The following is a 24749-nucleotide window of genomic DNA, read 5'->3' as shown; positions in this document are numbered from 1 at the left end:
AGACAAAATGAGGGATGGCTTCTGACAAATCATCTTTTTAAGGGCGAAGACAGCAATGGAGGAATGATCAAAGGAACACTTGATATTTAAATTTTGATCATTTTCAGACAGAACACTAGGCATAAAATCCTTAAAATTAAGGATTTCTCTGATTAAGCGGATTAAAATTCCCAAAATTATTGTTCAAAGTTTTTTTTTTAAATTGAAGCTTCAATTAATTTAAATTATATTTACATGGGAGTTTATGGAGTGGTTTATAATAGGCTGAAACAAAGGAAAAATTGCAGTGATTGAATATTATCGGGTATTTTATTGCATGCAGCCAGTATGGTTTTCATTAAAAATGCATATGTGCAAATAGATCAGGAATCGATGTAGCTAGAGAATTATTTTTAATAATTCTTATTAAGAAATTTCCTCTGCCCTGCGCGAAATTTCCATTTACCATAGGCTTGATATGTTTATTAAATCACAAAACTAAAAAAATGTAGATACAACTTAAAAATGATAAAAGCTCTTTTTTCCCTCTGATTTTATAAATTTTAGAACATGAAGTTCAACACAATATGTTTGGATTTAATATTCTTGCCACTCTACCAGCCGTCAAGTTTGACGAGATCGGCTGCGTAATCGAATAGGGCGCTCTCAAACCGAAATTCCACCGCCCAGAAGAGGAATTAAGCCTGCTAATCACTTTCAGCGTACATAGGCACTTTGGAGGCCTGGCTGTGCGCACGAAAACGCAGCCAACTTGATCTCCACTGATTTCCCAAGGAATTTGCGCGCTCAAGGGCCATCACTTACCCCCTTCCATCCACTTTAAACCGTGCACGCACGCACGTACATTATTATTGCACAAGCGCGCGCGGAGAGTGGCAAGTTTATGCAGAGCAGAGAATTAGCCGCGATAATATGTATAACGAGGGAGAGAGAGCGTCGAGTTGGAGGACCCGCCCGCTCTCTGGGCGGATTCTGCTCCGCAAGTCGGTTTACTCTGCTCAAACAGACTCGGTCTAGGGGCAAGCCAGGTGCAATTATCGCCGGTTTATTAAAATGCGTACGCGCCGTCCGGCCACCGGGGTCTGATCCAATTAGCCGGCCGACCGCTAATTAATTGAGAGACAGCCAGCCTCATTTCGCCATTCCGCCGGCTGATTAGACGAGCGCAACAAACCAGATTAAACCCTTAAGCGGCCCCACTGTGCTGTTTTGGTTTGTTTGTTTGTATGTATGCTTGTTTGTTTGCACGGATTTCGTTACAGCGGCTGGCTGCTCATCGAGTTGCTGCTTATTATTACCCGGCCTGGTGTGTAAACAGACGCGATGGAGTCGGCGTGTTATTAGCATTATTATGTTGCCTGCCTGTCTCGCTAGGCAAGAACAAATCCTTAATACATTAGCGAACAAGCAACCAACCAAAATTTCGCCGCCGTAACAGCATTAAGTCGCTTTCTCTCCGCAAGCCCGTCCGCCCGCATGCTAATAATTCGCGTCTAATACGCAACAAACAGCCCTCGGTGGTGGTGGTGTGAGCGGCTGTTTTGTGTGCAGCCAGAATCTAAGGAAAATGCGCCCGCGCTCGCAAGACCCGAAGCTTGTAATTGTTTTACAAGTTCGGCGCGAAGCCTCCCCGTTGTGGTTGCGAATTATGTATTCATTAAACTTTGGCTAGGGGAGAAGTTGGTACCCACTCGCTTATTTACTTTCAGCTGGAATATATTTATGCTTTTCCACGGCCACTGAAGCTATAACTTTGAATCTTATTGCGTGTAAACAGAAGCAGAAGACTGGGTTGGTACATTGATGACGAGACAAAAATAGAAAAATCGCTTTTGTTTCTGTATGCCAGCAAATCATTTCCAACAGGAGAAACCAACAAAGATTACAGGCTGAATAATTTGCATCCATTTCTGTCTGCAGAACAAACATCTTTGCCATCTTTCGCTCTGTCTGTGAAAGGCAGCTAGCTCGCTTTGTGCATACCGAAGAGTGGCGCGGGCACCATAAAATGTGTTTGTTCGCTCTCGCTACGGCGGGGAATTTAATCTGCGCCATGCATGTTTTGTTGCTGGAGCAGTGTGTAACATGTTAGCGCGCCGAGCAAATGAATGCACGAAAGCAGCGAGCGAGCACTCTCGGCACTCTGACTAGTTAATTCGTAATAAATTAAAACAACAGCAGAAACAACAAAACAACACGCGCCGTCGGTTTCTCGCTAGCTGTCGAGGCGGAAAAGGTACTCACGATATATCCACGTCCAGAACTGGCGTTGCTGCTGGCCTGCAAACAGTAATAAATCGAAATTAGTCGACGGATGGCGGGCTGAACAGGCGATTAAATGCAAAACGAGCCGGCGCCTTCGCTCTGCGTAATGTCTCTTTTTACAGCCACGACCAATTTACAATGCAGATCGAAGAGGCGGGCAAACAGAATATCCACTGACACGACAAAAAGCTTTAATATTTTTCTTTTCAGAGACCAGAATCATAGACAACTAGAAGAAAATTGTATATGTACACTTATTTTCTGGCTTTCCGCTTCTTCTTCGGCATTTTGGATCTGACGGGTGCGTGATGGAGCATCAGTGCGGGGCGAATAATGCGAATTTTTTGCACTTACATCACTAAGGCGATCATCCCTCAAGCCGTCCTTCAGGGGCATCAACCCAGCTGGACCATTAATCCTAGTTATTTCACCACCGGTGCTGCTGCCTCCGCCAGAATCGTAAGGAGATGGGTAACTGGCCTGCAACAACAACGGCAAAATTGTTAGTATGATTTATGAGGTTGCTCCAATAAATATCGTTTGGCCGGAAAAAATGCTTATTCTAAAAGGCTGAAAAATGTTGGTATTACAGCCCCATTTACATTTCTCTTTTAACACAAGCTCTTTCATGTTAACCATTTCTATTATAGGTTCATCTCTTTTGAGATAAGCGATAAGCAACCCCCTGATAACGAACAACTCGCGAAAACTCCGAGTCCTAATAACATCGCGAACGAATAACATAAGCGCACGGGCCTCATTGGAGAAGGCCCAGTCCAGAAAAGAACAAGCTCGTGTTCCTGCCACCGCACCGATGTCTTTTACTGAAACGCTAGACATTCATCCGGTGAAATTAATATACGTATGCTGGAAAGCTGCAGACCAGCAAGTAGTGAATCAAAAATCTTTCGCAACCCTCCCAAATCCGAATAGACTCGTCATTTCAATGCAAAGGGAGTCAAACGTAGGCGCATCAGCCCGCACTCGACCCCTTTTAACATCGCTCGGATTCTCACATTGCAATGTGCACGCAAAGCATGTGCTCAACAAAGCGAGCCTATGGCTTGGGTTCTTAACCAATAAAGCATCTTCAATTCGGCATAATACACGTCATGTATTTGTGAAGGCACTGTCGGTTGCAATTATTCAAGTCACGAAATGAGTAAGAATGTAAAAAGGTTTTCTGCATTTCTATTTCACACTGCATTCAATTACTTGCTCACGGTAAATTAAATTTTCATCTGAGATAAGTTTTAACTTTTTGAATGACTAGGGTGATTTGAATGCGTTATTTACAAAATTTTCTTTCTCTCACAATTATTAATATAAAATTTCACTCTAAATCAAATTCTTTCTAGGCAAGCATTATTTGTACTGGAGACCAAGAATCAACAATAATCTCGACAAAAGTTTGCTAAGATACCCGACGCCCTCAAGCGAGCCATCATCGGGTGGGTGCATCAACAAAAGCGGCGCGCTCTCCCCCATTCTACGCAGCAAATTCGCAGCTCAGCTCCTACTTGGGATGCAGCACCACTCGGCCGCCTCTCGAGGGGCCACGCTCTCACCCCTGGGGTGCAGAAGGGCCGGTGGTGCAATAAATTGTATGCCACCTATCGTAGTCAACCCCAACCTTTTGCGGCGAGGCGCGGAGTTCTGCCCTCTGGCGACAATAATCAATATGGTGGCGGCGAAACGCAGAGGAATCCGGCGCTAGCTCCTCTGCCACCACCCGCCGCCGCCGCCGCGGATGAATTGATCTCGGTGCTAATGAGTCTCTAAAGCCTCAATTACAGGCTGGATGAGTGTCGAGCCACCGCACACCGCCGCTCGACTTTACGAGCTTGTCGGCTGTAATGAGAGAAGCCGCCAAATCCAACCGTGCGCTCGCTCGCAGGCACAGACAATATTGTTCAACACCGACGCGCCCACGCGGCCTCATTACTTGTAATTAAGATGCCGCAATTGAAATTATAATTAAACCGCCCCGTATATCGATTCGGCGCGGCTCTATTAGCCGGCCAATTCGGATTGAGTGTATGTACGTCGAAAGGGGTGCAATTTGGAGGATCCTCTCGTGATAATGGTCCCAACAAACTGTTGGAATGGAATTTGTATCAATAATCAGGGTTAAGTTTTCGTTCTGCTCAAGCAGAAGTCTGGAATCCGTGACACAAAAAGCGAAAAGATTTGCAAAAGAAATGCAGGCAAACGATACGCCTTTCAATTAGTAGAGAGCTGCTCTATTGCACAAACACAAAGAAAAAAGCAAATCCAATGTCTGCAGCTCCTTAATGCCGATTTATATAAGTCGCTGTTCTTTTTCCTTCAGACATTGCTGCAGTCAACGTCGTCGGCCTGTATTTATAATTTGCACTCAAAGACCCTCCGCCGACCGACCGAGTCAAGGAGTTTCGCTTTGATGTATGCAAATTTATCGAATAAATCAAGGGAATTAAGCGGAGGCAATTGAAAAGCTTTTCGCGATCGGCTGGCTGCGCGTATCATGGCTTTTTAATTAAATATTTTATCTTCAGCCTGCCCCGTTCGACGCTTTGTGCATGAATGAAAAAGAAAAGTCGGCCCAACTTTATTACGTATCGAACGGGAAAATCTGCGTCTTGCTCAGCAAATCCCGTCCAATATAAAATATCTAACGGAGAGACGGGAAAGAGAGTTGGGAAGAGGGCGAGCGAGGGCGAGAGAGAGAGAGAGAGAGAAAGAGGGAAAAGAACAAACTAACTGGCGTGAGTGCGCACGAGAAAAGGAGGAAAGTGCTTCGCTGCGAACAGCACTTTATTCCCAGATGCCTCCCAAACTTTCTTTTCGATAAATTAATTAAATGCTTCGAGCCGCCAGAGATTTGTCTGCAGAGCAAAGGGGTGAAAAGAGCGAGTCGGAGAAGGGAGAAGATGATTTTATCACCGGCTTTACGGCCAGTTAATGGCGGATAAACATTCGCTGCCGCTGATGTGCTGCTAGCAACTTTTTGCGCCATCTTCATGAAGACGAGCAAGATGGATCAGCCAAGTTAAGTCGGCAAAGTTTCCAGGCTGGTTAAAAGACGGACATTATTGTGAGAGAGCGATTATTGGCATCAAAGTTAAATCAAGGAGCACTAACTGCGATTGAAGAAAAAAATGAGCTTCTTTAATTTATTTATATCATTTTTAGTTTAGAATTATAATAAATCGAGCTCTCAACGCTTCAATGAATATATATTTATGAGATTTGACAGCCAAGACTAACTAAATTGGTTGCAAATTTTTAATACACCCCTGCATGGAGAGGGCTCAAGAGATTGCAATCGTTCATCTTTTTAATTGAATTGAGCCGCATGGCCTCCCTTCTAGGAGTAAGACCACGAAAGAAAAAATGCATTCTTGCTCGCCTGATTGCCATTGGTGTTATTGGCAGGAACGCCTGGTCCATGGCTCTTGCTGTGCAGCGAAGACGAGATGTGGTGGTTGTTGAAGCGCGCCTGCGGCGAGTTCTTGATATCGTTCTGAGTGGCCGACGCCGCCGACTTGGCCTTCGAGTTCTTGACTGGCGCCGGAGACGTGTCCAAATCAGACACAACGTGGTTCTTCTTTTTGTGCCGCGCTTGGTGCTTCTCGGAATGAGTCTTTACGGCGTTCTGCAACAGGCAGGATGGTACACAACGTTAGGAATGTGCTCATTAAGCAATTACAGCTAATTTAATTCACGACCAAATTGGTATGGAGAAATTTTAAGCTGGCCTTTAATGGTATTACACTTAAATTTAAGATTTTCACTCTTTACTCCAGAATAAAAATATACTGTTTTCCCAACGCTATTGTTATACGTTTTATTTATCATATTACGGACAGAAACTTGACTCTTCATAACGCTTGGGAGAGTCTTCAAAACAGGTTGTTCAAGCAGCGAAAGCCGCCCCGAATTAACTTTTTTTGCCACTTTTATGCTCATTCAATAAGACATAATTTCATGAGTGGGTTCAGCAAATATTTCTGCGAGAACCGGTTTCCGGCGTCGATTCTGTGCGCGCAATTAAAGGCAACGCACGTAATCTCGGGTTAATTGAATGCACACACTCTCTCGCACTCGGCAATAATCATGAGCTAAAATTGCGCTCTCGACGACTGCTGCTGCTGGTCGGGAACATAGTTGCAGTTGGGCGATCATTAGCCGGCTTAATGGCGAACGAGAGCAGGCCGACCTGCAGGAACTCACACATATACATACACTTTATGCGTCCATAAAACCGAAACCGACGCACGCAAAAAGCGAGAGAAAACGGGGAGCACAACCTCTGAATTATTAACTCCAACTGCCAACAACTATTTCTTTTCCTCCCGTCGAGTTGCCTGGGAAGTAATAAAAATAAAACGTCTCTCTCGTGCTGCGAACACGTTTTTCACGCCGCATTAACCGACAGCTTGTGTATGTATGCGCGTATATTCGCTTTAAATATGATTTGGCCGGGCAGATTCCGCGTCGAAGGCGTGTTTCGAATCGTTTGTATTTATTCGCAGCCGGTGCCGTGCGCGCCTCGCGAGAGCGAGTGCACTGCTGGTGGTAATCAAAATAAACGAGTCGCAAGCCAGCCAGCACGGTCCTCTCGTTTATTAATGCAAATGGAATTTGCACTCTGTTTCATTCGATGCGCTGGCGGGGCGATTATCGATTGCGATAGCAGAATCAAGATGAGTTTATCGATTGAGAGGTCGTAAAATCATGAGTACCGCTCTTGCCAGGGATGATTAGATTAGAGTTACGTTTGAACTTCGATCGGGATGCGGACAATAATAATAAAAAAGGCTTCTGCACCAATTACTTCTACGAATCTGATTTGGTACGTGCATGATGCGAGAAAGAAAGTAAACACTCGAGTTCACAATGCGAGATTAAGTTCTGATTTGAAATCGGCTGAATTGCGCGCCGCTCGAGCTGAAGAGAGCTCTCGGCTGCATGTTTTTCGCAAACTAAGGATCCACTTTGCAAGTTAACAATCGGCCTGGAGATACATAATACATCCTCCAGAGTGCACTCGCGCAATCTGCTTCTGCGAGAGAGAACGAGAACTCCGCCGGCATTATTATGATAAATCAGCGCGATTGAAAAGCGGCGAAAAATAATAATAACCAGCAGCCGTCGCCGTGCGGAGAGAATATAAAAAAGCGACCGTTGCGCCGGTTTTACGACTATTGTCGTCATCAATGCGCCCTATCCGATCAGGACGACGTCGTTGATGATTATTATTATTATCGGTGGGTAAATCACAGTGATTGCGGACCTATTGGAAAGCAGCCGATGCCCAGTGGATTTGCGGCTTTTATTGATTCAGACTCCGATGCTTGCTCTCTCCATGGGCAAATATATCTACGTTTCACCACGAGACCAGTGAAATTAGACAGCGAGCAGGACATTTCCAGTGTTTTTACCTTGGACATAGAAAATGATTTCTAATAGATGCTACAATTTTTGATAAATTATTTATATTATTTTTATCATTAATAAAATTACTTTTTAGAAACAATGTAACAGAAAAATACTCCAACCTCCTGATTAAAATTAAATAAACCATACGTAATAGTTTCTGGGGAAATGATTTTGATAAAAAAAAATACCAGGAAGAAAAATTAGCTTGTGTACGCCCCTTTAAATACGACAAACAGTGCACGTTTTAAAATTGTTGCGTATTTTCTTTGAAATAGTACCAATTAACGAGTTTCTCTTCCCCGTAAATTGTGAAAAGCCAATTTTTAAATGAATTTTGGTATCTTTCTGATCGGAATATCTGTATATAAATCGGAGGGCATGAAAAATGTTCGCAGTTAGTAGCGTGATTGTTTTGAATAGCAAAATTAACAGGGAAACGCAGGAAAAGAGCGTGATGAAATCGCAGCCGTTGGTCGGAAGTTAAACGGCGTGAAAAAGGCTTATCGCAGTGCGTCGCCCGTCATTTTCCCGTCGACGAGTGGGCGACGCGCACACAACACAAAACAGCCACGAGGTAAATTGCCAGACGCGAACATTATCACAGTGAGAGAGAGGAGCACAAAAGCGACACTCCACCGAGGGATGCGAAATAATAAATTGCGAGCCGGGCGCGTTGTTGCGAATAAAACAACCAGCGGCCGCACACGCAAAAAAACTGTTAGCGCGCGTGCATTATCCGCTGACTCTTTTTCCCCGCATCAGGCCCACGGAGCTGCTGCTGCAAATTATTAATTCATTACATGACCGCGCGCCGTCGCTGCTGCCGGGGAAAAATAACGCGAATCTCCGCCACGGCTTGTTTCAGCGTCTGCACCTGATGGGATCAATAAAAACAAAGGCAAAGCGTATGTGCGCTACGTACTCACGATGATAATTGGACATTCTGTACCGAGCGAGCCCTTGGGCTAACAAACTTTTTGCAGCAGCCGTTCCGCTCGAATTTCGGCTCACAATGGTGCCGCTGATGAAAAAGTTGATACTCCATTCGCGCGGACAAAAGAGGTTATTTTAAAACGCATGGTTTCGTTCACTCCTGCCTTGTTCCGAGTCGGAACAAAATGCGTCGAATATTTCTGCGTTTCGAAAGGAGTCGAGTCATGATACTTTGCACTAAAAATAATTTTATATACTTTTATTAGCCAACGTTGAAGAACGAATATGAATTTCAGGCTAAGGAGAGTAAAGCTTTATTCTCCTTATTTCACGCGGAAAATTGGTAACAGTATAAAAATTTATGAAATTGATATCCAGAAAAACAACGAACTAAATAGAGCATTGTTGGCCGATTATATCAGTTGTGTGTGAAATCTAGCAACAATTCCTTCCCTTCAACATTCAATATTCTAATATGGAGCAAGGAATTATACAAATCAAGCTAATCCAGATTTTTCGAGGAAAATTTAGCATTATCTGGATATAATTGCAAAAACGATTTCAATTAAAGAGAGCAGGTTTTTATTCTTATTTGTTATGCAACGGTGTGTGGATATAGAGAAATCAAATTTAAGTAAAAGAAAACAGGAATTTTTGTAGATGTACAGTGCTTAGCACTTAATAAGCATAATTAACGAAAATAGGAGTTTTTTTTCTTGCCAACCTAAGTAGCCAGTTTGTCAAGAGAGTATTATAAGAAAACGCAATAACACTACTTGTTTTTTGTGAATAGTACAGTTTAATATAAATTTAAACGATATATTTAACTGTGCAGCCCTTTACAAAAGCAGACAAAATATCTAAATATCTGCGTGTATTTTAGAAGATTTTAGACGCTATATCTACACTGATATTTGGCTGATTTTGATTTCCACCATTTCATTTCAGATTAGAATGTCTAGAATGCAAAATCAATAGCGAAATAAATATAAAGAGAGAGAAATTAGGAGTGAAGGCACTCTTATAGATGGCTTCCCACATTTAGCATTATCGCATTATTGACGAACACAGAGTTTCAATTCGCGTAACGAAACAAATCCGACGCACCATATTATATATATTAAAAAAAACTCAGCGACAGCCGTCCTTCTCCTGCAGATTAAAAATAATCCAATTCGTGATTACCACCAGCACTTATAGCCCATTAAGAGAATTAGCGAAAAAAGCTGCACTCGCAGCAAAGCCCCTGCGATCGAATTTCAGCCCCGTCTAATGCGCTTAGCCAGCGTAATGCCCGTTGAATAAACGTCACGCCCGCCGCGATGATGTGATCAATAAAACGTAGCAAAAAGTGGGTTCAATATGGGAATAAACACTGCACACATGCACAAACGGCGAGCTACAAACAGCGCCAATAAATGGCATGATTTACAACAACTGTGCTCGCTGTGAACGGCGGTGGGTGAGTGGGTGGGTGGGTGCGCGCGCGCCAATAAAATTATTGCGAGACGCCAGCCAGCAGCATTGCCCGATAAATCACCCTGCTGGCCGAGAGTGCAATTATGATATTAACTTTTTTGCAATATGCCGCCACTTTTTAACAAGCATGACTTACTCTGCTGACGTTTAATTAATAACGAGTTGATTTATCCGTTCAACGTGCACGACAAACTCCAAATAATGTCAAAACTTCGTACCTTTAAAAAATTACTAAAAGCAGATTTTAATAACATTTCTTCGTCATGTTTTCGATATCGAAGGATTAAAATTCATTTTAATGTGCGCATGTAACAAAAAATCAGTTTTAAATTAAGTTTTCACCATATTCACTTATACGTCGCATTAAACCTGTTTTAAATGTTATTCTGTTAAATATTCCAACGTAATTTTTTAAGCATTTTGTCCCAAGCTTGCGACGTTTCCCAGATGTTTACAAATCACGAACATGATCAGTGCCACAGTTTATAAATGTTTATTTGTGGAAATTCAAAACTTCTCTGCCTACGATTAGATAAGCAGTGCGCACTTCAAAAGCCATTATTTACTGTGTATAGCGTACGAAACCGGCCTCGGCGCTGAGAGTGACAATCAAACACGTGTTCTCCATTGCCTTTTCTCTCACGCGTACATAGAACAGTGGGATCCGTTTAGATGGTGTTTCCAGATAAGCCACCTGACTGTGCAGGAAAACGCGCCAAGGTTGCCGCGGCGTCGGTCACTGCTTTTGCACGGCGAATAATTAACTGCTGGCGGCGGAAAATTGCGAGTGGCCGGCAGATTTTTGCTCCGGCACAGCGGACTCGCTTTGATGACTCAATTAACACGTATGTTTGTTGCCGCTGCATTATTTCCAGCAGCCGCAGCAGCAACGGCGATGAAAATTGCCTCGTTTTGTTGATACAATCCGCGTGCTGCCTTTGATACGCCCCTCTAGAATTAACTCTTTAGCCGCGTTTGAATGTTTTCAATAACAACTGTGCCGTTTCATTTCCTCCTGATTGGGTTTGCCAAAATTGTTTCCAGGGTGAGGAACAACGAATCAAATTTCCTCGTAGAAATGTTGTGCAAAAAGTCTGACAGCGGATAATTTCCCAAGAAGCTTTTCCGTTTCCATGGGACTGTCTAGGAGGAAAGCCCACGGGGAAAAAGGGCTGCCGCTCTTTGACAGGAAAAACTCAATCAAGAACGTGCAAGTGTGCCGCCAAAGGGTTGCTCTGGCTACGGCGGCGGAGAGAGACGTTGGAAATTAGATCAGCGACGATGTACCGTCGGTGTATGGTATCAACAACAACCCACACAGTAAGTCGGAGCGGACGGGCAGGAACCAAATATTTGCAGCGAACCGATGTCGGCAATCAATCGTCGAGTGGTGTTCGATTCACGTGTGAATGCCTCTTTATCTGCTGTTTGAGCAGGATTGTTTGGACTGCTCGCCGCCACGAGATAAAGTGAGAGGTGAGGGACGTGAAGAGCAGTCTTGAAATAAAAATGAATGGGAAAATTTTTTCAGATGCACCGCAATGTTAACACGGAATTAAGTTTGAGTGAGGGAGGTGCAATATGAATCTTTAACTACTGAAATTTCATCTGCTCGAGAAAGAGAAATCGTCTTACTGATCAACTCACCATGTCTCACGTCCCTTGAGAAAGAGATGATGCTTTCGGACTTAGCAGCTCACTCAGATAATATTTGTCCAACAAATAACACGGTTGTTGTACGAAAAAGCGTGCGAGTAATGACGACGTCTGCCGCCAGGTGAAAATAGAATGAATCTGTGTGAGTATAATAATAAACATGAAAGGATCTCGTTAAACGGCACGTTGCCTTCGAATATAAATTTTTCGGCGCCGTTTGCCCGCGTCTCGCCTTTTTGCTCGCTACCTCCGCGTGCGTGTGAGTGTGTAGAATGTGTGGGGCACACTTCATTTAATTCTGCGCTGCCTTTGTTCTTCGCTTTTTGCGTCGCTTCAGCAGCCAATTAGTGGCGTGTGCATCGCATAAATCGGGGCTCGCACCATTGTTTCGCCTCGTTTTTCTTCCCCAATGGACTAGGGGCAGAGCAGAAGACAAAAGCGCGTGCCATCGTTTCCGTCTAATTCGGGTGATGTTCGAGAGAAAAAAGCGGAAAAAGGATTACAAAGAGGGAATGGACCGCATCAAGGTGCTTGAGTCTGGAAGATTATTCTCTTTTGTTGAATATTTTTGGAGAACTTAACTCAAGTAAAAATTAATATTATGAGATTTTTTATATTTCCACTCACAATCAGTGACTGAATACACTGAATTCTCCATTCTACGTTAATGTTTAACGAACTTGGTGATGGAAATCTTCTTTCCATGTATGAAAAGTCAATTTTGTTTAAGGTAAAATTCTTAAATTCGGATGTAGGAGAGAATGGGACTGTTCTCTCAAAAATAACATGAACTGCTTGCTCTGATAACTGGTGGCACCATCTATGCCACCTCCTCGAATTGAGCAAAAAATAAAAAATTACTCTTCAGAAGTATGCTAACTGATGCAAACCACGCAAAGAGCCCTTCTGTGCAGCTATCACGATGCGCTGCACTATTATACACATCAAGAGCAGTTACAAAGCACGGTCATGATTAGATTGCGCAACAAAGAGTGCAAGAAAAGGGAGACGAGCTTTATTCCGCTCGCCGACGTAATTCTGCAAAAACAACGTCACAAAGAGCCTGCAAACGCGACGCCGCACTCCTTTTTTTAAGACCCTCCGCGCGCGCTTAGCTCTACTCGCCGTGACAAAAAGGCGGCGCGACAATTCAATTAAATAAATTACCAGTGCTTACACACGACACACAGCGGCAACAACAATTTAATTTATATCGCGCGTGAAACGCCTGCACAAGTGTAATTAACTTGAAGGGCATTATTGTGTAATAATGATGTCGGGCTAAATAATTCCGCTCGCGCGCCGCCTACCCGAAAGCAAAACAACCCTTTCACGCGGCGCCTCTCTATTGTTTCGCCCGTCAGACGCTGCTGCTACTGTTTCTGTGCGAATTTTATGCACAGATCTGCAAATGCGTCGAGCAAGTTAGTTAGTAAGTTTGCCACAGTTGAAACCGACTAACTTTTTCAGCCCATTGAATCAAACGAGGACCTCGCACAACGGCTGTTCATTGTTGGTCGCGCGCGCAATTATCGGCCCGATGCGATAAATCTTTGTTTGCTTATTAGGCACGGCCGAAAGCGGTGAAACTGACACCGGCCGGCCAATTTGCCAGTTGAGAGATTTCCTGTTAGGGAAAAAACGAGAGAAACAGGGTCGCGCTTTGTTGATGTGGAAAAAGGGGCCCCACAGGGGCACGCAACAACATTTTGGCGCAAAACTAGTGCAGAGAAATTCTACAACGACGCCGCCGTTCTTTTCTTAACTCAAGCCTTCACATTTCCTTTTTTATTATCCTAATTAAATTTTTGTGTATTCTTACATATTTTAAATTAGCCGAAACAGTGCCATAATGCTTCATTTCTGACTTTACGCTGCAGAAGGGATTCGCAGAACCACAATATCTGTCCTCACAATAAATGTCAAAATTTCTGGGACAAGTGCCAAATCTGCTACGTGATGTAGCACTTAAGATTGGATCAACAATTCAGCTTTAGTGTGCGTTTTGCGTTTACACTCACTCTGCGCAGATATGTGATGTGTACCTTCCTCATCAATATCCGTTCGGAATGCAGCGTGCAAACTATCAAACCAAGCCACAGTGCTTCAACAATTTGCTGCCGATGGGTGTTCGAGACCAAAGTTTTCAACAAACACCACTTTGGTGTCGTTGTTTGCAAAGTTCGACGAGAGCGAGCAGCTTGCTTGCACAAGCGTAAGGCACGTTACAACGTGTAATTATTTCAGCTCGTACATCTTGTTATCGGCGCTTCTGAATTAGCTCCCGTCTGCAGACGGTGTTAGTACATCATGCAAATTATTCAAATTAATTCTGCCCGGCGTAGCATTAGCGCGAGCGATGGAGATGCCTACACAGGAAGTGGGTAATTAATGCTCTCGATGCGGCCGCTGGCTCATTTTTCCACGCACACGCATTCATGTATGCTAATTGAAATCAGCGGCGATTTGTATCTTAATGACCGCCGGCCGAAATTTGCACCCCGAGGCGATGGATTTATGGCCGGCTGCCCCAGATGCTATCGCCTTTCGCTACTGTCTCGCCTAGATTCGGCGCTTGCTTGTTGTTTTTGTCTGTTTGCAAACAATGGCGAATTAATTCAACACTCATCTAACCAACCGAGATTAGATTTAATTAGATTCCCGAGGCAAATAAAAAAATGGAAGATTTTCATCGCTTGTATCTGCACAAGGGCGTACAAAGTCTGCAAACTAAAAAAGGGCTTGCAGATAAGAAATGATTTTTTACACTAATTAACAACTCAATTTATCTTGCTCACAAAACTCAATTATCTGTCTATTCAATGCAGATTGTTGCTGGCCTTGATTGTTGATTGTGGTTTGTTATGTTCACAGCAAAATAATTTAACCATAAAAGAATTTTATTATTTTATCATTTTACGTGCAGGAATCAAGCCGATTTCTAATTAAAACGCTCACGTATTGGAGGTCATCAATGGGATTATTGAGTGGCATTAACCAAAACAAACTTTCTGTCGTTGTTGCTGTTGTCAGTGCGGAATAATAATGCAGCGTGAGTGCGCGGATCAGCTCACCGTTAAGAGCAGGCTAGTGCACTTGATTCGCGGGCAAATATTTATCGGCGCGCGGCCTGCATCCATCAACTAACTAACAACGCAAACAGACCATCCAACTGGAAAGCATTCGCTCCTCTCGACGGTGGACGTCAGCTGATAAATATTGTTCAGCGCACACATGCGAGAGCACGGGCATTAATTAAATCAATTAATCAGCCGCGAGTGGTGATGGATGCTCAAGCGGCGATTATTTATTTGCAATGAATTACACGCCGCGTTTGCTCGGTGTGCTGTTGGCAAACTGCCCGACCGACGCGCACTTGAATCAGAGAGAAACATCTTCTGCTTTTTGTGCCGCTTGTCAAGTTAGCCGGAATGTTAGCACGAAAGCCGAGCCGTTTGCAAATAGTTTTAAAATTGGATAACAGCCGGATCGAGTTGCTCTCAAAGGGAATGCTGTTGGCACGTTTTCCAATTAAGTAGACGGGTCGACTGAGCCTTCTTTTATTTTGTTTCACTTTCAGTAACTATGAGTCGAGTTTCTTGAAAGAAAATAAATTAACGTTCATACTTCCTAATTATATTATACTTCAAAAGGAATTTGTGCTGAAAATTAAACCTATATTAATTCGATAAACGGTATCGGACGTTACGCCTTTTAAAAATATGATGGTTATTGCTCGATAAACAGAGTGATATGCAGTAAAAGTGAATGGGGTTGGATTACAATACTGCTTTTTTCATGCTGGCAACAATATGATCCTGCCTTTAAGAGCATCGTTTATGTTAAGTACACAAGTTGGAAAGGCGCGTGCAGCTGCTCTTTCTTGCGCAAGCGAGACTTCAAAAGTTTCGCATTTCATTATTTAAGAAGGGCACGAAAGTAGACTGGCTGTGCATATTGTAATTATTACTACCGCGCACTATACCTACAGTAACGACGCATGTATACGGTTCCTTTAATGGTGCATCGTAAGCGGGCGAAACACGGAAACGCTTTTATGCGCCCTTTCCACCAAGACGTCCATAAATTTCAGCAATCTTGTACCGGCATCGTGGAACGTGTAAAAATAATTACGGCGGCAGCACCTCTCTCTCGCGCGCGCCCGGCGCGGATTAATTCAGTCGGCTCGTTTTTCTCCCCGCGATAAGATAATCACTGAAGTTTTTGCTCCAAGTTCCATGCGCGCCAAGCACCCTTTATTATAATCACGTCGGTTTCGTGCCACCTGAATGAAAAACCACGTTTTTTGATGAGCCCAGGAGGTATATTTGGAACTTTTTTTACATAAAAAATGCTACTGCTTTTCATTTCGATTGTCCCTCGGCATTTTCCCCACTTATACCAGAAAATGCTGGTACAAAAAGTTGTTGCCCTTCGCTCCTGGAAGGAAAACAAGGAAAGTGTTTCAAAAATCCATTTCCGGGGACAATCTTCAAGAAGCGAACGGTCTGATTTATTTATTTCACTGTCGATCAACGCTGGATTTTTCTCTTGCCTGCCAGCCTTCCTTCCGACTCCAATAAAAGCGAAAGAGAAAGAGAGACCCGCACGGTCGGCGGAACAACCATATTTATAAGGGCGGGCAATCCCCTTAGCGCTTTTGATTCGCCCTCTTTGTGCACTCACGTTCCAATGGCGGAATCGCGTACGGGGAGACTTAGTCAGATCACAAGGAATCTTCAAAGAAACGTCAACAAACATCTCATTCCTACTGCCGTGGATGGATTTCCTTTCTCTCAGAGTCTCAGCATGCCAAAGGGGAATTACCGTGCCGAGAGAGCATATCAGACGGCACAAGATTTATATCTTCTTAAGTACCGAGTGCCCTTTGTAATTCTCCGCGATATAAATAAATGAGCAAGTGCAGGATTCAAAGTGCCGCTCAAGAAGACGGTGGCTTGTAAATTTGTACCTCGGACAAATGAGTTATGTTTGATGAGCAATTACAGTATTAAACACGTGATTATGGAAACGACGAACGATGCGGTTTTGGATCATATACATCGTTAATATCGGTGGAAAGGTTTCGTGTAAGGTCGAAAGTTGGCATTTGAGTCTCATAGATTTATTGATCAAGGCTCCGAGAGAGACGTTTCGTTGTTCTTGAGCAAGAACAGTTGTTAGAAAACCAAAAGGAGCTGTAAAATCATTCCAGCAAAAACTTTTTGCTCGGTGTTGTTTAAAATTTACTTAACTCCTCGTCCAGACATTTCCAATATTTGAGAACCAACCCGTCCGTGAAATCTTGTTGGTGCAAACTTCTGAGAAGCAGCAGCGCGGCTGAGAATTCCCAGAGAGCGCAAAACTTGCAGCAGGTGCGCAAAAAGCAGCTCGGAAATTATCCACCGCAGAAAGAACAAAAAGCGAGCGAGAGAGAACACACCAAGTGAGATTCGTCTCCTAAAAAGGCAGTGTGTGCGCGGCGGAAACCTGTTAGGGCTGCTTCTGCTGCTGCAAATGCGGCAGAAATGAATGATTCAGTGTGCGGTGCAATCTTTCGAGCCGATCGCCGCCGCGCGGGCCCGCGCTCACCGAGCAGCCAGGCAGGCAGCTCGCGAGAAGGGAGAAATTCATTCCATCTGTCGGCAGCTGGGCAAAAAAGAGCGGCGGGGCAGCCAGCGCCAAGGCAAATTAATTCCCTACAAATTCGCGGCTCTCGCTGCGTTGCACCGCAAAAAAAGACGACCGACGGCGCTTAAATACAGAAACACTGCGGCATTGTGTAGGTATTATATGCGGGCTTTTTGCCATTACGCCTCGTGTGTGTCTGAGGCGACGTAGGGCTGAAAGAAAGACGGAAAAAAACTGGATCGACCACAGTGATGGTGACAGAAGCAGTCTTGTGTTACAAACTAACCATGCACTTTATTCGCGCCGCGCTCCAGCTCCCCTTTCTGCCCTTAAGTGTGCCACGGATATGTTCTTTTTCCGTTGGCAAATCTGAACGACTCCGTTGATGGAATTTTCGCGACGTTCCGGAAATAAAACGAAACTTTTAAGAGCTCGCAAGTTTTCGGTGCTCTAAATTTCGTCAGCAAAAAATCAATACGAAGAATAGTTTCTCTGGTCGGTGCCGTCGCGAAAAGTTGTAGCCAACGATCGAAATTTATGCCAGTAAAACGTGCTTCGTCTTCTTCTTGGCTGCTTTTGTCGGCTGCTAAAAGCGGCTGGTTGATCGATATCTGCTGCATTCAAGCATATAACAGAGAGATCGCATGCCGAGTGGCAATTTCGCTTCCTCTGCTGCGATCAAACGCTCTTCGCTTGCTTTTTATTTTTCGTGAGTATGTACATAAGTGTCACGACCGTAATAGAATATTGTCGGGCTATTTATATGCGTTGGCGTCCTTTTCCAGCACTTAGCAGATAAATTGCCGGATTATTAATGCTGCGGACTTCTCGCAGGACTCGTTTGTATTGCTCCACAGTCCGCACGAGAGCAGCAGTTGTTTAATACGCTCTTGGGATGTGATTCGCGGCCAGTACAACCGTATAAAACGGCTCATTAATATCACAAGCTTTTTGGTAATCACGAAAAATGCAAAACAGCATGACGGGCATTAAAATTCGACGTTACAGTTTCCAAACTGTTACAAAAGTCAGCCGAATGCAAATCGACAACGGCAATTTAAACGCGAGCTTTTGTATCAATTTCGTTTAATTGCGGAAAACGTCTCAACACTCCCACACTAAATTCTATTTTCGGCTCGGAACTCATTTTAACCTCCCTAGACATGAAAGCGGGCAATAACCATCCTTTTAAATCCAACAGCAGCTCTGGCGTCCACTAAATCCTCGCGAGCAGGAAAAATAAAAGGCCGGAAACACTGGAGCGAGTGCTGGGAAAAAAGGCGAGCGTGCCAAAAAATTGCCCGCCTCCTCTCAATGCAACACGCTGGCGGCGATTTATAAGCAGATTTACTCGCGTGTAAGCATTAAATTAAAAATATTGCCCGCCCAGCATGAAAACGAGCGACCAACAGCAGCTCTTAATTTGATTTACGCCTCGGACCACCCCATTTTTATCGCCAGCCGCAAAAGTACCAATCGAAAATAAGCGTCGCGGGCCGAAATCCGTTTTGCATGTGAATTTGCCGACCCGGCCAGCCGGCCGGGCGGGAAATCAAGAGGTCGACGGACCGGACAACACCCTGCCTTGCTTCACGCCTCGCACGCCAGCCAGCGGTGTCGCTGTGTCGCTCGGTCCGTCAGGTGTTTGCACGCGCAGCTAGCTTTCCACTCACTCGAGCAGGTGCACTTGCACGTGAACCGACTGATGATGATTTATCTCTCTCTGCCTGCCTGCCTTTGTCTTTCCTACTCCCTTCCAGCTGACTACATGTGTTAGTTTATGCGAGAAATCGCTTCTGATCTTATCTGGTCAAATTAGATCCGCTCTTTTAATCAGTAATGGGGCCACAAATCTTACGCCCCAGTGACAATTTAATTAGAGTTGGAATTTTAATCGGATGCGTTAAAGAATTAAAAGTCTCCATTAGGATCACCATTTTATAGTTTGAATTATTAAATACTACCTTTTTATTTAAAATGCTTAAAATCCATTACAGAATAAAATTTACGTATCATATTTTGACATTTATAGATTTGTTTCAGGAATTTTTGCTCCTCTCTTTTCCATGCACAAACATTGATAGCAAAACGTTTAAAACATCATATTTTTAATAATCCGTATAATCTCGGTATGAAATGGTCATGGGAACCAACTTTTAGATTCGCTAGAAATTCCATTTGGTGAAACGAAATTGTACTTTGTGTGGTCCGTGCAGATTTTATTACACTTTTTTCACCCATCTGCAGCAGCTGCGGAGCGAATTTTTGCAGCAATTGCAGAGTCGCTTGAATAATACCGAAAATTATCTGATGACAGGCGAGAAGCCGCGGCCAGTTATTATCCTTGCGCGAAGATAAAATCAGGCGAAATTTACGAGTGCTCACAGACAAAACTCCGGTAATGGAATAAAAATAACTTTCTGCCCGCGCTGATATCATCGCGCAGCATTTGATCCCAGCCAGAGGAATTCGAGGGGCATTTTGTTGTAAGGCTGCTCGTCGTCGTTCGTTGTCGTCGTTCCAAAGTGTATTTATGTACGTGAGTGTGCGTGCGCGTATCTCTTTTGCTTGAATTGGCCCATCCGGCCCCTGCGTGCAACCTGACCAAATAATAATACACGTGCTCTAGCTAGCCGACCGTATTTGCAGTTGACAAGGGTGAGTTTCCACCGGGAAGATTGCCTCGAGAGGAAGGGTCAACCCTATGCTCCGCTGAGCACCCCTTTTCCCGAGCAGATTGCGTGCAGCCTAAAGCCGGCGGTGTAAAAAAGCTCCAGAAAAAATGGGATTTTCTAACTTTATTAACGACTTTTTATGCAAAATTGTGCCCTAAATGTGCATGGTTTTTGTGTACTTTCATTTAGTATATACGAGGCAATCTTACAATTCAACCAAAGGTATTTAGTGCCTCTATTGTTTCACCCAGCACCGATTCGGATATTCTAATTAACCGCATAAACCAGTCGAGCATAATTAGCCTTTCCCTTTTGTTTCCGCCAGATCGGCTAATTAAATAAAAAGGCGAGTAGCATTCTCTCGTTCTCTCGAGGGCGCGCAAAGGCTAATTGATTTCGAAATGCGCGCGGCAGCTTGGAGTGATTTGTGATCACTTCATTAGCCTGGCGGTGGTGGCACGGACAATGAGAAAGCTATTAGTGCGCGCGACTTCAAAAGCAAACAAGCAGCAGCAGCAAGCAACATCAAAGGCCGCACCGCTTCGGGTGGTGTTCTTCCTTGCCATGTCAGTTCGAACTGATTGTGAGCGGGATGGCCACTCGAGGGCGCCACAGATAAAGAGCAAAATGGATGTGATTTATATGGAGTGTTTATTCCTTATAACCGCTAGATAATTTCGAATGTAATTAAATCAGGTAGATTGGGAGTAGCAAAGCAAATCAAGTTATTGTGTGCAGATTTAAATATATTGACTCTGTTATGAAAATATTTGTAATTCAATTTTTGTATTATTTTCCATTGATGTTTTTTTTTAAACAAGAGGTTTAATTTTAAATATTGGAATTACATTTTTGAAACAATATTTAACCACAAAACCTAATGCACTTATGCAAGAAGTGCTGGTGCATAACTACCGTGGACTAAATTTGTCATTTCCCTTTCAAGTCTCTGTTCTCTCTGCGCTGCTGCTGCTTTAATCGATAAAGTATACATGCCGTACAAGTGTGCCGCGGCGGTAAATGTGTGTAATGGTATTAATCAGCGCCGTCAGACACTCTCCACACTGATTGGAGTAATTGTGTTCGAGAGGTGCCAATCTGAATCGCTCGCGCTCCGATCGTGTTATCTTAATTAGCTGTGATTGCAGATAAGGTGCCCCACGAAAAACAAACACATCACAATTAATAAAAAAATATTAAGTTGCTGCTCTATAGAGAAATAACTGCTTGTGTTGGAGTGAGGAAATAAGTTGTATGAAGTTGTTGGCGCGTCGACACGGTGAAACAATCACCGCACCGTCATCATCGGTGAGTTACATTTTCGCAGTGCAAGATAACATTTTTCGCTAGTATAGCTGGCAGCGAAAACCGAAAACGAGAAATAGAGAAATACGATTGAGAGGGCCCTCTCGTCCGACTCTCGCCATCGGAATGTGGTGCTTTGTGCAGCATCCTGTTTGTCTCCCCGGCCCATTTGCTGAGCGTAGTGTCGCACTTCCGATTGACATTTTGCGCCAGGAAATGTTGACGTGGTAAAATGGTTTCGAGCTTGAAAGTGGCGATAAACCGAAACGATTTGCATCGAAAAGAAGAGCGAGGCATAAATCAGATGTTTACAAAATTCCATCGATCAATTTGCATTTATCCATTCAGCAAGTTAGTGCTGACTTGGCGCAAACGGCGGTCCAATTTTCAGTCTCTTTACTTTTGCATGGTGCGCGCGGCAGCAGCAGCGAGCGGCTCGTCTCTTTTTCCCTCTCTCGTAAAATTAAAGAGAGGCTGCAGCTCTTCAACTCTTTCGCAAGTTTTATCCGTGTTTATATTCCGACGTGCCTGCCGCTCTTTATTCTCTTTAAATCTTCTCTCGCTTGAGGATGCGCGCTGAATATTAAAAAGCAGCCAACGATTCTGCTGCTGCTCAGATGCTTTTGTGCGGGGGAAAAATGCAGCAGCATTCATTACACATACAGCAGCAGCGTACGTATGCCGGAGCACACGTACTCCGCGCAAAGACTCTGCGTGAGTGTGTTTAAGGACACTGTGAATATCAAATAATGCACGTCGTAATAGAGCGCCGCTGTCCGTGTGAAAGGGCATTGCTGTCTGATCCAATCTAGGTCGGCCATGCATTTCTGATGCTCTCGCCTTCATTAGAGTGAATAAGTCATTGTATCCACTTGATACGTCCACTTGCCCGGCTTGTAATTAAAACCAACTCAAAGCTCTGTTTCACTCAAGACAACCTATTTTTTACCTTCATTCATTTCTACGAGCATAGCCCTTTTCAATTGCCCTTTTTCTTTTCACACCTCTTTGTCGGGCAGAGTGTGAAAAAATGCAACAAAAGCTGCGGAATCCAAAGTATATTAAATTCATCCTTCGTTGGAAATCAATTAGCGATGCTCTTTGATGCTTGTGACTCGGCCGTGTGATGTGCTTTTTAAACCGGAACCGGGCGTGAATTGCATCTAATCCAGCTGTTATCACAAATATTAGTTACGGCCCATTGAGTTTTCCTGGGGGAAGTAGAAGCGAGAAGTTTTTAATCTTTATAAGAAACACCGAGGGAGAACAGATGCTCTGCTTTTCCCGGGTCACTCTTCTCTTCACTTGACCGATTTTCATTTGCAGTAATCGCCGTTCATAACATTAAACTAACAGTCGGAGATAAGATTTAACGACTGTCTTTATCATACATTCAATTTACACACCGCCAGGAGCAAAAAATGAATTCACAAATCAAGATAATTACGGGCCGACTCGCTTTACGGTCTAGAAACGGCCTTGGAGCCAAAATTCACGAGGCAAAAAATCGCAGAGCGCAGCCGTGCGAGATATTGGTGAGAAAATTTATCGCAAAAAACGTCTTTCGCGTCAAATTTTATTAGACACCTTTTTCTTGTCACTTCTCTACCGGGCGGAAAAAAAAACGAGATGCAAAAAAGTGCCTCTCTTTACGACCATATACACACACACAAATGCACGACAGGCCAGCAGCTTTTATAATACAATAAGCGGCAGACGCATCTATTGAGCCACATTACAAGCAGTAAAAAGAATACGTATAAAATTACACGACGAGAATGATGAAGACCACTGTTTATACACCACTTCTTCTTCTCTTCTGGCCCCAGAGAATTGCGCGCGTTTTATTTGTATGTAAACTGGCAGGCCGTTCTCGCAGAGGAGAGAAAGAGAGAAGAGAGAGAGAGAGAAGGTACCTGTCCAACCGACCTTTTTTCATATTTTTTTCTTTCCACCACTCTGTCCCCTCCTCCTTCTTCCCCCAAGGTCGCTCTGCTCGGAATCAAAAGAGGTTCACTCTCCGCGCTAGTCATTTCTTATTCCCATAATCATTATTTTTATTACGCGCGCGGTTCATTCTTGCCGCAGACGCTCTTCCTCGTCGGCTAGTTTTATTTCCTCGTCTAACCATAAGTAAGTGAGTCGACGCGCACGCGTAACTCTATTTGGGCCCATTGGAAAATGATTTATTAGGAAACAGCATTATCTTGAGCTGGCCTACGAATGAAGAAAGGAAGAAACACTTCTCTTGCTTTGCATACGTGCCCGCGGATCAATTACTCCGCTGGCGGAGCTTTTAAGCGCGCTATCGCGATGCCCTTTTTACGGCCGTAGTTTTCAACCACGCGCGATTCGCAGCATGGGCGATTGTTCGGCGAAATCAGGATTTGTCATCAGCAGCAGCAAGAGCCGACGCAAACACGGCCCATTGCGCTCTCGGCTCGCAAACATGCATTCGTTTGGTGTTAAATGACGCAGTGTTGGCACTACTGCGTTCTTGATTAAACTTTGATTGAGCCTTTCATTTTTAATGCAAGGGGTTAGTATTGTAATCGCTTTTATGACTTCAATTTGTGAACAAAGAAAATTTAGGATGCAATAGTTATCACAATTTATAGTGAGTTGGTATGCTTTAAACAATGATTGATCGCTATGATCAATTTTTAAGGCATGTTTCAATTTTTGTTAGTTCAAAAGCATTCGGATTTTGTAACGTCGCAAAACATAAATGGATGAATGGTCACAAGTTGAATCCACTGTGCGATAAATTAAAACAGCATCAATAGGATCTTGACTACTAAACCAAATTTATGCAACAATTATTTGCGATGATTACGAGATTTTCATCATTTTATAATGAAAATAAAAATAGAAAAACTGTAGCGAAACTGGTTCAGTTCAGCTAACACGTTATAAAGAAGCTGAGGGCCAACAGGCGAGGCCGCATAGCGCAAAGCAAAACAAGCGGACAAAAAACGAGCTGTGTGGGGTCAAACGGTGCCAATCAATCACGCTGAGCAGTCAATACGGTTTGGCTCGTATTTATTCAGTCTGTAGCTAGCGAAAATATTAACACAGCCACTCTGTCGGCGCCTCTGTTAATGGCGCGTTTTCAGAGCAGTGCCAATTTTGTTTCCGAAAACTCATCAGCACAAAAATTTCGTTCTGCATAACAAATCTGAACGCAATATGAACAAGTCGGCACTGAACGAGAATTTTCCGCTGATAAACGAGCTTGTTTTAAATAACACAAAATCCTCATCCATTCTGCGAACGTGCATAATTTATTGAAAACAATCAGCCGAAGCCGAGAGGTGTGGCCGCCTTTTTTCCTCTTTGCTCTCGAGCACTCGCGTCGGCGCGATTATTATTCACTCATGT

At 43.7% G+C, this 24749-nt stretch overlaps 1 protein-coding gene across 10 annotated transcripts in view; it reads right to left on the bottom strand.

The window, feature by feature from the left end:
• LOC135942375 (fibrosin-1-like protein) overlaps positions 1-24749 on the bottom strand; it is a 109353-nt gene that overhangs the window by 68966 nt on the left and 15638 nt on the right. For 6 of the 10 annotated variants that reach the window (XM_065488457.1, XM_065488462.1, XM_065488459.1 and 3 more), the window contains exons 2-5: positions 5657-5902; positions 2620-2745; positions 2518-2559; positions 2245-2280 (exon numbers count right to left, since the gene is read on the bottom strand). In XM_065488457.1, coding sequence (XP_065344529.1) covers positions 2245-2280; positions 2518-2559; positions 2620-2745; positions 5657-5902 — 450 coding nt within the window. The remainder of the gene's footprint in view (positions 1-2244; positions 2281-2517; positions 2560-2619; positions 2746-5656; positions 5903-24749) is intronic. The other 4 variants (XM_065488464.1, XM_065488463.1, XM_065488466.1 and 1 more) reach the window with 2 other exon arrangements.

This window comes from Cloeon dipterum, chromosome 4 (assembly GCF_949628265.1).
Source record: "Cloeon dipterum chromosome 4, ieCloDipt1.1, whole genome shotgun sequence".
NCBI classification, from domain to species: domain Eukaryota; kingdom Metazoa; phylum Arthropoda; class Insecta; order Ephemeroptera; family Baetidae; genus Cloeon; species Cloeon dipterum.
The sequence above is the reverse complement of the archived record's forward strand: the minus strand, read 5'-3'. Positions and strand labels throughout refer to the sequence as shown.